This window comes from Vigna unguiculata, chromosome 7, assembly GCF_004118075.2.
Source record: "Vigna unguiculata cultivar IT97K-499-35 chromosome 7, ASM411807v1, whole genome shotgun sequence".
NCBI classification, from domain to species: domain Eukaryota; kingdom Viridiplantae; phylum Streptophyta; class Magnoliopsida; order Fabales; family Fabaceae; genus Vigna; species Vigna unguiculata.
In genome coordinates, this window is record NC_040285.1 from 37435648 (window position 1) to 37448424 (window position 12777).

Below are 12777 nucleotides of genomic sequence, written 5' to 3' on the forward strand. Positions count from 1 at the left end.
TGAAAATCAATTTTATTGTAGAAAACCAAAGTAGAAATTTAGGGGTAAGAAGTTCTTCCGCCCTCAATTTAGAAAGAACTCGTAAAAATATCATTGCATTATTAGTAGAGTCGTTAAAGTAGTGGGTCAGAATATGTGGACATAGTAAATACTTTTGGTAATTTCATCTACAAACCATTGAATAACTAAAAACTTGATAATAATATTATTTGATAATAATATTATATATGTTCGGAAATACAAGCTCTCACACACAATCATCTCCCACATATAAAAAACCATAATCGATTACTGAAAGTAGAAAAGGGGTTAAACTTGGACTTGATTTCCATGAAGTTAGACATGAAAATGTTTGAGATAAGCCTGAGCCAACATGCCACCCAACTTAACTTGAGACTCGGTGGTTAAGTGAAGATTATCTTCCTTCAATTGCAATCCCTCTGCGTCAACGTAAATCACATTTGGAAGATCAATAGCTTTTTGTGCTTCTCTCACTTTCTCTATGAACTCAAATCCCGATGCTAACGCAACCTACACGGTACACTCATATATCATCATCACATCTACACTACTTGTGCCCTAATTCAATATGTTATCCATAATTTTGTTTATAATTCCTAAAATAAACCTGAATTATGCGAAAATACATTTAGGTTAGTTTGTCGGAAATAGAAAAAAGAAGAAGAAGAAAAGTGATGTTGGAAACCTGAATAATGGGAAGAGATGGCAAATTAAGGTCTTGTCGAACATTGTGGATGAGGGTCTCCATGGTAACCTTGTAAATTGTAGCGTCTTCGTCGTTCAGAGAGTCGCTTTCTCCTTGGAACCACAACAACGCTTTGATCTCGCAATTCTCGTGCCCTTTCACGCTTTCCTTCGCTCTCTTCACCATATTCTCGTACAGTTCCTCCCCACGCGCCCACTCCTTTAAGGCGGTGCCGCCCACGGCGCAGGGGACCAGTCCCACCTCCTCACCCACGCGCGGCCGCAGCGCATTGACGAAGGCCATGCCGGGGCCCACGCCGCAGGCTTTGCCTGTGTCGATGTCGACGTGGAGGGGCTCGTTTGCCGGTTCCCATTGGAGGTTGGCGGCGAGGCGGAGGATGGAGGGGTGGGGGCTGCACTCCGGCGGAACGACGCCGTCCCAGTATTTGCGATCGGGGGCCCTGACGATTCCGCCGCGACCGGACATGTTGCTTTGGCCTGAGAGAATGAAGATTTGCCTTTTGGGTTTTGGGAGTGTGAGTGTGTTGGTTTCCATTGCTTTCTGTTTGCTACTGCAACGAGAGAATGGAACACTTTTTCGGAGCGCTGAGGTTGTTTCTTTCTCTTAATTATAAATGTACACAAATTATAAGTGTGATAATACATTGTGCATCATGGTATAACCACCGCACTATCATGGAGTAGTTGGAGAAACGTGATAAACATGCAACAACTTTTTTTACACTTTTCAAGACGCTTTAAATTATTGTATACGGGTGCATTCAATCAGTCAGATTTTGTAAGTCTGTTATTAAACTAAAAACATGTGTCGTACGATATCAAAAGTTAAAAAATAATATATATCAGATCTGTATTGTTAAAAACATATTTTTCAATAGAATTTTTAAAAAATAGATTGAAAGTATATACACGACAATATTTTTAAATGTAAAACAAAACAAAAGTATCGTCGATAAAAAAAAAGAAAGAAAATTTAAACAGATTTTCTCATCGATCATGAATCTTGGCCATTTGGTAACATTCTTTTTGGTTTCTCCGAGGCGATATTGTGATGTTTTTTTTATCAGAAGCCTTATTGTGAGTTTGAAACCATCTTTTGTTTGTGTATTGGGCTTTATGTCCTGCACAAGTTCCTGAATATTGGGCCTAAACGTTAACAAATCTAATAATTTTGAAAAGTAAAAATAAAACATAAAATTGCTCGCTGTTTTTTTTTTCGTATCACCTTTTAAAAAAAAATCGGAAAATTAATTTTATATTTTATATTTTGAAACTAATTTTCTGAATATGAAAAAAAAAGTGCAAAAAATAGTCTGCTAATAGAATTGCACCGAAGTAGTGGGTCAGCTTATTTTCTCGAAAAACAATTGGACCTGGACTGTCTTTGACAGTTCATAAGGATGTAAAATTTATGTTTTAGATAAGGATCCCATCAATTTCTTCTTCGCGCACCCCTCAAATTTTTAAAATGACCATTTCATGTTCTGCAAAAGTAACTTCCAAAACACAAATTCCGGAAACTCTTCTGAAAAAACTTTTCTAAAATTTTTAGAATAAAATTTTTGGAATGAAATTTTCATAACAGAATTTCCAAAATAATAAATAAATTTGCATCTACTTGGAGAGATATGTTTATATTGATTGAAATCTCTTTGCATGTAAAAAGAGGGGAGAAAAAGAATAACAAGGTAAATTTAATAGAATAGGTAATTGAGCTAAGAAAATTTAAAAGAATTAATATTACTTAACTCAAGATTTCAATATTGGTGGTAGGGTAGTTTGACCTTTATGTTTCTTAACCAAAATATTAGATAATTCAATTTTCAGTTTTTTAAGGATATTTAATTTTTAGTTTGATATGAAGTCGAAGCACTCACTAATTTATTTCAAATGAGCTTATGTAATAAAAGTTGAAATGCCTTATAACCATACAAAATAATTATTGCGTAGGAGAATATTATCAAAATTGCACTGTTCATGTGATGATTTTTTAATTAAAAACTCTTGCACATTGTAGCAAGGCTCCCTTAGGAGTGAAATACACCGATCAATCTAGAAAATAAAAATCTTAACGCAAAGTCTGACAGATTGAAAATAAAAAATATAAAAAATAAGAAAATTAGTTGGACAGTATTTCAATTTTGATTTCGAAAAGTGATAAAAATTAATTTAAACCAAATTTATGCATACACATAGGTTTTTATGAATAAATTTATAAAGGGGACCAGACCAATATAGACAATACTGGTATGAAGATTATGGTGAGTGAGTTTGGTTCTGTCGTTAGTAGACAGGGGTTTATGTATTTATTATTTCATTGCCAAATAAAATAGTTCGTTGTCCTCGTGTTACACTATTAACAAAATATTGGGTAGGGATCACAAACATTTCTCTTTCGGGAGATACGCAAAACAACTTTGGTATGCTTTTTTATTTTATTTTTCTATAATTTTATTTTCTCTAAACATTAAAGAGTTTTTAATTTTTAATTATAGATTTAATTACTCGTCGTATGTTACTCACTCTGATAGAAATGTGTCAATCTAGTACCCGTTTTAAAAAAAAGTGTGAATTGCATTCTAACTCTTGAAAAATTACTTCAATTATGTCATTTTCAGATGAAAATTATTAACGCCATTAGTAATTGACATTTTTTTAAAACAGATACCAGATTAACTCATCTTTATCGAAATGAGTATCATCTGAGTAATTAACATGTGAACTCTGTAACAAAGAATTGCCCACAAGAGTTGTGGGAATATTGGACGAAAATTTAAAATTTTAAAACGCTAGTCAAGAGTTGGTCATGGTCTGAAACAAAAATTGAACTACACCACTTATTCTCCACCACCAAACCACATTCATCACATGCATTACCCTTAAACTACTGACAAATTAAAACCAGTAAGCACGTGCTCCACCTGTGCCATTTAACATGCGTTTAGCCTAATTTTTTTAACAAATTACTTTTTAGATGTATAGGTGAGTCAATAACTTGACTTGTTAAGATAATTTATAATTTACTTAATTTCTCTATAAAAAAGTAAATCATTTTTAAACTTTTGTCGATACGGTAACTGAAATATCATTTAATATTTATTAAAATGTGTATACACATATAAAGTTGAGTAATTTTGTCGAAGATGGAATGAGACAGCAAAACATTTTTGTCTTAGTATCTTAATCACAATATAATATAACTCGCTTTTAGTTCTGTTTTATTCTATAGCCGCGCGTGATGATTCAAAAAAGAGAAAAACTAGTGCACATGCATGTCCATGTCCATGCCCATGCCCATGCTCGTGCCCGTGCCCATGACAAAAAATGCAGGTAGATCAGACAATGATTCGTTTGAGCGGTGATTAGTCAAAGTTACAATCATTGTCACGTTGCATAAACAAGCACTTGTCTCTAATATTTTCCTCTGTTGATGCTAATTGAAGTCAAGAAAAGACGGAAAAGGATGAAGAAATTAAACACCTTGATCTAAAAACAGGGTGTGTGTGTGTGGAAGGAACACATCAGCGACATCATTATGAAGAAGAATTAATTGAGTGGAGCAGAAGCATGGATCTTGTCCAAGATTTGTAGAGCCTCTTTCATGGAGGGTCTCCTTTGTGGGGTATGAGAAACACAGCTAAGCCCCAACTTGAACCATGTCAATACCACATTCTCCCTCCCTTCTATTTCAGATTTTATTGCTGCGTCAGCCATTCTCACCACCCGGTTCTGCTCCTCCTCCACCAAACCCGGTTCGTTCCACTGCTCCAATTCCCGCTCCAGGAAAACCCTCCCAGTTAGAAGCTCCAGCAGCACCATTCCAAAAGAGTACACGTCCCATTTGTGACTGGGTTTGATGTTCTCAAGTGACTCCGGGGCTTGATACACCATTATGTGGCCCGCACCACTCGACGATGATCCCATTGCGCCGAAGGGACTTGAACCAAATGCCACCTCTTGCTGGCTTCTTTGGTTCGCCATCACTTGTCTGGCCGAACCGTTTCCTCTGTGGGTCACATCGTTCAGGAGTAGCCTGTCCAGCCCAAAATCGCTTATAATGGCTTCCATTTCTGAGTTTAGCAGGATGTTGCCGGGTTTAACATTGCCATGCACGTGCTTCTTCTCGTGAAGGAAGACCAACGCTCGTGCCACCCCTTTTGCTATCTTCAACCGTATCTCCAAGGACAAGTTCAGAGGGGACGAACCTGATTTTCCTAAACCATAATAACACTCTCATCACTAACAACAAAACAAAACCAAACAACATAATTCGATATCATTAAACATGTTGGCTGATAAAGTCAAACTCCGACTTTAGCAGTTTGGACAAGTACAAGAAAATCATTCCAAATCACCTAATGATCTGAGGAAGAGATTAATATGAATGATATTTGATGTCATAATGATTAAGGTGGAGAGTGAACTTACTGTGATCAATGGTGGCGAGGCTGCCATTGGGGACGTAGTCACATATTAGGAGTTTATCATCTCGGCCCCAGCAGAAGCCGCGAACCTTAACCAAATTGGGATGGCGAAGCTTTGCAATGGCACGCACTTGGTTCTCAAACTCCTTCCTTCTCTCAATCCCACACTCACCGATCCTTCTAACGGCAAAGGCTCTCCCATCCTCTAGCACTGCCTTGTAGACAATGCTGACGCGGCTGTTTCCCAGAATATACGCTGAAGCCTTAAGCAGAGTCTCAAGCTCCAAATTTGTTTCCCCGTCAACTGTTACAAGGGTGCCTTGTTTCGGAAGGTTCCCGTTTTGTGCTGCCATGATGTCCACTGCGGTGTTGCTCTCGCGGTCGCTGTCCGAGCTAGTTGCCTCTGAGGTTTCTTCTTCTTTGATTGTTAAGCAGGAACAGGGAAGTGAAGGGGTTACTGTTTTTGCATCTGCATCTTGTCGTGAAGCAGTTTCGTATTTCTTTTCTGAGTTGTTACCAGAAGCAGCATTAGTGTCTCGTTTAGAATTTGGGTTTGGATTTGGATCCGAATACCTTTTCTTTCTCTGTTGGTAGACGAAGAGAATGACGAGGGCCAAAAGGGCCATGCCAGCCAAGTCTCCGACCACAATTGCTGCTATGGTGGCAGGTTTTAGGCCACTTGGCGATACATTCTGAGAACTGGTGGGGGTTCCTGTTGTGTTTGATGAAGGGTTTGAGTCAATTTTCGGTATGGCAGCAATGGCTGGTGAAGATGTGGTGACATTGGGCGGAGCAGAGGACTCAGTAGAGGGAACAGTGCACAGAATCTTCAGAGGCTTACCACAAAGATCAGCATTTCCTGATAGAAACTCTGTCTTCTGGTTGAGCGAAGCCAAAGACTCTGGTACTGCCCCTGTCAGATTGTTGAACGAGAGGTCCACTGTTGAGTTTCCAGGAATCTGTTTGGCGAATGTTGGAGGAATTGTTCCGGAAATCTTGTTGTAGGAGAGGTTCAAGTAGCGTAAGCTTTCGCCGCCAAAGTCTTCTGGCAAAGAACCGTTGAACAAATTGGAGGACAGATCCAGAATCTCCACGTATTTGAACCCGGTTGGGACACTACCAGAAAAGTAGTTACTCTTCAGAGAAACAACCGTTAAGTTTGGTAGAGTAGTGAGGTTTTCTGGGACCAACCCGGCAAAGGCATTGTCAGAGAGATTGAGAACTTTCAGGTCTGTTAGTTTTCCAACCAGCTGATGTAGTTGACCGGAGATAACATTGTTTGAGAGGGAAAGTACTTGAAGCTGGGAAGAGTTGAAGATAGTGTTGGGTAGAGAGCCATTAAGGAAATTGTTGGAGAGATCGATGTGGCGAAGGTATTGGATCAAGCCCAAGTCTTCAGAAATGGAACCCAAAAGTTGGCTATTGGGAAGTGTCAAACCTGTTACTCTGAACAAATCAGGGGTACCGGGGGCTCCAATTTCGTCGCACGTAACACCATACCATGAACACGGTGTTGCATCATCGTAGTTCCAGCTCTCTAGGACTGATAAAGGGTCACTGAGAATGGAGTATTTGAATTTGAGCAAGAGAATCCCATCAGAGTTAAGAGATGTAACAGACTGAGATGTAGCAGATTGAAGAAGTAGAAGAAGAAAGGATGAGAGCCTCCACAAGAAATGGAGATTCTGGGAATTAAGGCTCATGGTTCCCTTGGGTGATGTAACATATTGGGAACTACGAGTTCAGGGAGTAGAAAAAGAGGTAGGAAAGAAGGGTAGAGACAAACAGTGAAAGGATATGGTTACCAACTACAAGTTGTTTGTTTTGTTCACCAAATCTTTTGATCAGTGGAAGAAGTTTGGGGAGTAGCTAGGTTGTGTTTTAGAGTGTGGCAGACTGAGAAAATGATTAAATGAGGGTACTTACTGAGAAAAGAAAAACAAGGAGGAATTGGGTTGAGTTGCAGAGAGAAAGTGATAATTCTTCTGCTTTGTGCAGTTGATAAAGATGAAGTGAACTAAACCAAACTGAAGGAAACATAATAAAAGTGAGTTATATGGGACTGCTGTGCCTGCTCTCTCTCTCTCTGTCAAGTCGCACAAAAGAAATATATGAAAAAACAAATTTCTTTACACATAATTGGAAAATAGAAGTGAAAGGAATCTAATTGTTGCTACAAGACACCCGAGTGAGTTGGACCCCATAACCTGTAGCAGAGTATCTGCATATTCCACCACCACCCCCGTGAATTTAGTGTTCTGTGGATATGGTGAAAAAAATGAAATTTCTAGGAAGGTGATTTTAGTACATTTTTTTTACACCGTCTTTTACATTAAAAAATATATATGGCTAATTGTTTTGGCATGGAATTTACAGGCTGTAGGAATAACATAGACCAATTTTTAGGAACTCCATTGATTACTTAAATAAAAAACAGACAGCAGGAGGTAGTTCTGTCTCTCATTTCTAATTAAACTGCTGACAAACAAGAGTTAATTACAACAGTTATGGTGTTTCAATGCAATTCAATGCAAAATGGACATGACAGAGGAATTTCGGGTATGTCTATTTTCACTCCCAAGATAACTCCTTACTTTAAGTATTTTTAACTTAAAAGTTAGTCAAATTAATAATGATGACAGTTTGAACAAAAAATCTTAAATAAGAACAAAAACAGAGACTTGAATTGAATTGAAATGGTAACACATAGTTTCTTCTGGAATTCCTTATCAAAATGCAAGGAGACAATAAGTTGAGGCCACGGGACCTTAAGGACCGGGTTGCTCTTCTTTTTTTGTGTTTGTTTTTGGCCTGTCTACGCTGGGTTCGGTACCACCTACGTTTGGTTTCTATCATGGTCAAAGACAATCGAAGGATTGGGACAAGGATGCTGAAATGGTGTCAAATTATGAGTGGTAGTTAGTGATTACAAATAATTTGAATATGTTCATTCGCTACTGAAGTCCCTAAGTAACAATTTGGACACTTGTGCTTTCTGAAACAAAGAGTCACGGACATAAACTGTAACGAGGCCAAAACAATTCACTGTACAATTGAGGATCATTCACAGCAACAGTAATTAGGAAGGTGTTTCTGTGACTTCACAAGTTGCAATTTGTAACTGCCCTTGTCCCTATCGTTTTCTTAAATAATGGACACAGAAGGCTTCGAAAAGCATGTCGTGTTTAATCTTAATTCCAACCTTAAAAGTCATAAACAATTGCCATAAATCCAAACCCCCAAGTTTCCTTATTTTAATCTAAGTCACGAGGTTACATAGTTATTTTAACACAACGCACAGATTCACATTTTTTTTTTCTGGGTAAAGTCTGAATTTATGTAATTATGTACATACTTTATTGATGAGTATGTCAGTAATTTGTGGAAAGGGACAAGGCTTTCACATGAGACTTCACCTCCATCTGAGATTAACACAGTCCAAGATTACGAGTAAGTGGTTTTAAATTGAAAAAAAAAAATGAGCACAATCTGCAAGTGGTTAATTCCATTATTCCGTATGAACACAATACTACTTTTGATTGCATTGTTTAAATTCTGAAGACGCATTTCAATGATTCAGACAGAAGAAGGTTGCTTAAAGAAACAGTGTACTTATCTGAGAGGAATGTGGGAGTGGTTTCACACAGCAATTTCTGGAACCAATGTTTAGGTTTTTCAGGATAAGTGGAGTTGAGGACCAATAGTTTCGTAATCTGAGGAATTTTTCAAGTAGCAGGAAAATAAGTGTGTCGGAGCTATATAATGGGAGAATTTCAGAACTCATCTTTATAATGAATAATAATTAATTACAAGTAGGAACTAAGTAATTGTTTAAACCGTTAATTAAACATTACTTTGTGTAGTTAGTTATCCATTGGTTCTTTTCAACTTGTAAAATGAAAAGTGCCTTTGTCCTTTCACAATAACCTCATCTCTTATAAAATTTTAATTTATGACGATAAAAAGTTAATGATGATCTTGTTTTATTCCCTTTTGGAGAACTAATTACTGAATATACCACAGTCAGTTGGAGTGTGGAAATAATCGTAACATATTATTTTATTAACAATGACATCACAACTTAATTTAATATATCATTCTATATATTATTAATTAACTCAATAAATCCATTAAAAGCGTCATAATATTATAATAAATTAACAAAATTTTAATAAATATATTATTTTATTTTAATGTTAGAACAATTTTTTTTTAATTTAAATACTCTTTTATTTTTTTTAGTTTAATAAAATAAAATTTAAAAATACTATTAGACCAAAATTAAATATATTTATTCAATTTTTAAAATATTTATTACACTTAACAAAAATACACACCTTACATCAATTAGTTATTACAAATAAGATATTACATAAAGTTTAATTTCATAAATATGTATATATTACTTTATTTTTACGTAGTTAAATTAATATATAATTCTAATTATAAAAACATTCAAATCATTAATTTAAATCAGTATTTAAATTTTTTATTTTTATAATAAAATAACTGAATATTTTTTAGAAAAATATAAATGTTCACTACATTTAACGTTTTATTCAAGTTATTACAAAATAAATCTTAGATATTATCAATGTCGTAAACTGTTAATTTTTTTATTATCGTATTTTTAAATTTGATTTTCTTTTAAATAGTGTTTTCTAAAGTTGAAAAAATTGGAAAAACATCATAATTTTGGTCTAAAAAAATTATTTTTAACTTAATTTTTCATATATGTGACAAAATAAGGTTAGAATTGGATTATAAAATAATCTTAGGTAAATAATAAGAAAAGTATGCTATTTGAAAAAAAAAATTTGAAACCACATGATTAAGGATGTCAATGGGGCGGGTCGGATAGGGTACAAGTAGTAGCTCTCTCGTCTGGATAAATATTAGTTCCATACCCGTATCCATATTCGTCGGGTATCTGTTATGTGGATATCCGCATAATTTTATAATATCCACGGATATCTACAAGTACCCGCATGTATTTAAAAAAAAAATATTTAACATTTCATATTTTAATCGTAAATTTAAATAAAATACAATACATAACATTCATAAATTTTAAACAAAATCCAAATAACCCATTTAAATAGTGTTGAATGACAGTTTATAAAGAAATGAATTTGTTTTAAAACTAATTGATAAAAAAAATAGCTCATTCAAAATTAATATTTTAATATTTTAATCATGTTTTTTTTTATTTTTTTTCATTTTAATTAGAGTATGACGAGTACGGGTATCCACGGGTATACAAATACTATGATATATGTATCTTACCCGTTAACATGCGGTATTAAAAATATTCGTACCCATTACTCATAAATATCTATTTATAATATTCATTTCCTTATTCGTTATAACTTTTATCTACGAATATCTGCATATAAGAATCTTTTTGAAATTTCTAACCGTGATAAACATTTTGTGTGTGGCAAAAAGATTGTTTCAGGGCTATTGATAAAACTCATGCAACCAAAGACAAAGGAATTGAAATCCCGCTCCAAACTTGTGATAACAAGACCCTACTAGAACCAATATATGGTCCCATAATTAGTTTATGAAAACCCTCGATCCTTCTTGTGGACTGTGTCCATGTGAAATCATTTTGGATAAAAGTGGACAATTTCTTTTCATTTTTCTTCTAAAATTTTACTCAATGTGACATGAATCACATAGTTTGATTTTTTGTTCTTATGTAACTATATTTAAAGTATACTCATACACACACTAAACATAAACGAATATATTGTAGCAACAATTCAAACTTTTACTTCTCCAAATTGTTGAGAATAGAGAGATACTCATGCAAAATAAAGAAATTATATATTTGATGGTTTTCTTGATAGAAAACCGTCTTAAACATACAACATTAATAATATTATAATAATATTATAAGATTAAGACATGAGGAAAAATAATAAGAGAAATTAAAGTTTGTATTTTATTTTAAGACTAAATATGTTTTTTATATATTCAAACGATTATAACACATTGTGTTTAGTCTATAATTCTATAATTTATGAAATTTACATAGAACATTCTTCTCAAGAAATGACATATGAAAGTTTTATTGTAGTTTATCATAAAATTATGTTTGGTATAAGAAAATGTTGAATATGATGAAAATATGTATATTGTAAAATTTCACTTCTTCTAGATAAATAAGAGAGTGTATGTTAATTGTTATATATTCGACTCTAGATTTATGTTTTTAGTTGTTATAAATCAAAAACACTTTGAGTTAGTTTTTGACTTTTTTATATTCTTGTAATAGAATATTGTGAGGTGTAGTTAAATTTTTATTTTGGAAAGTGTGAATGTATTTGGAGTCAAAATATTGAGGATGAATTTACACATAATGATTATTTTCTGGTTATCTTTGAACAATGATCTTAATATTTTCTCCATAATTAAAGTTTTCACATTATATATTTGTGTATCCTTGTTAATCTCATTTATTTGTTATCACATAATTCTTGTGGGTAAAATGTCAGAAAAATACTACGTATATTATGAGTTATAGAAGAATTTTATATTAATTTTATAAACTACATACATTAAATTTTTTATAATTTAATTTGAAAAGAAACACAATTTATATAATATTTTGAGTACAAAAAATATATTTAATTATTTATTTGAATTGTTTTATAAAGATGCATCGTGAGAAGTGTTAAAAGTAGCATATCCTCTTGATGGTTACTTGTAAGATAAGGAAATAAGATAGGGATGGTGATGCAGTAAAATTGTAAAACGAAGCCATACTTTGTTTAAAGTTGTGTAAAGTTTTTGCTTTTGTAATGGTCTGTGTTGGAAATTGTTTGAAGGGAAGATGGCAGAGCGTATCCAGCTTTGAATCCACTTTCCTCTTTTGCTTTTCCTTTTAGCTGAGGCTGTCTTGCTCTTTCCTTCAGTGGTAATCATGCATTTGTTTTCTTTTTGTTATTTTCTCAGCACTACACATGTGACCACATTAAGGTGCTCGATAATGACAACATTGCCTCATCACATGTTTGCCTATTTATGATCAAACCAAACAAAATAACAATATTCCACTTTGTGATTCCTTCTTCTGTGTCTTCGCCTCCTTAATTATTATATAATTTCAGCCCTTAAAAAAGTTTTTTTTCTTTCATGTACAAACTGATACAACGTCTAGTTTTCAAATTGTTAGTTAACGAATGAAAACGTATTGAAAACCTTACTCAACGTCTTATTTCAATAACTTTTTAAACCATCCCGGAGAAAAAGTTTTGATCCTTGGATTCCTGGATGAAACATCCTTGGAGATGCTTCATTAAAAAATTGACAACTTTACACCATGGCTGAACAAATGTAAATAAATAACAGACCCTATTCCTGATAAATTTTCTTAGGTGAAGAAAGTAACTTGGAGTTACCCAGAAATTGAACAGAGTTCAAAGGAAAAATAATTTAGAATACTTATGTGCAAAATTTTCAAATGAATGAAATATTAGAAAGGTTAGAACAAGGTTTGAGGATTTTCTCCTTCTTCCTTCTTCCATGCTTAATTCTAAAGTATTTTCTCCTCTACCTCTTTCATGCTTAATTCTGAAATTTTTGTTCTGATTACAGAATTTTTAAAAAATGTTCTAAA

At 34.0% G+C, this 12777-nt stretch overlaps 2 protein-coding genes across 2 annotated transcripts; both read right to left on the reverse strand.

The window, feature by feature from the left end:
- Positions 1-177: 177 nt before the first annotated feature.
- Positions 178-1357, reverse strand: LOC114191545 (probable carbohydrate esterase At4g34215). The gene is made up of 2 exons (XM_028080770.1): positions 707-1357; positions 178-531 (listed from the first exon to the last, which is right to left on the reverse strand). Exons 1-2 carry the CDS (start codon positions 1259-1261, stop codon positions 337-339), a joined length of 750 nt encoding a protein of 249 aa, XP_027936571.1. The 5' UTR covers positions 1262-1357; the 3' UTR covers positions 178-336.
- A 2700-nt stretch (positions 1358-4057) lies between these two features.
- Positions 4058-7234, reverse strand: LOC114191542 (receptor protein kinase-like protein At4g34220). Its single transcript, XM_028080768.1, has 2 exons — positions 5155-7234; positions 4058-4940 (listed from the first exon to the last, which is right to left on the reverse strand). The coding sequence occupies exons 1-2, from the start codon at positions 6851-6853 to the stop codon at positions 4273-4275; spliced, it is 2367 nt and encodes a 788-aa protein (XP_027936569.1). The 5' UTR covers positions 6854-7234; the 3' UTR covers positions 4058-4272.
- Between the last annotated feature and the right edge of the window lie 5543 nt (positions 7235-12777).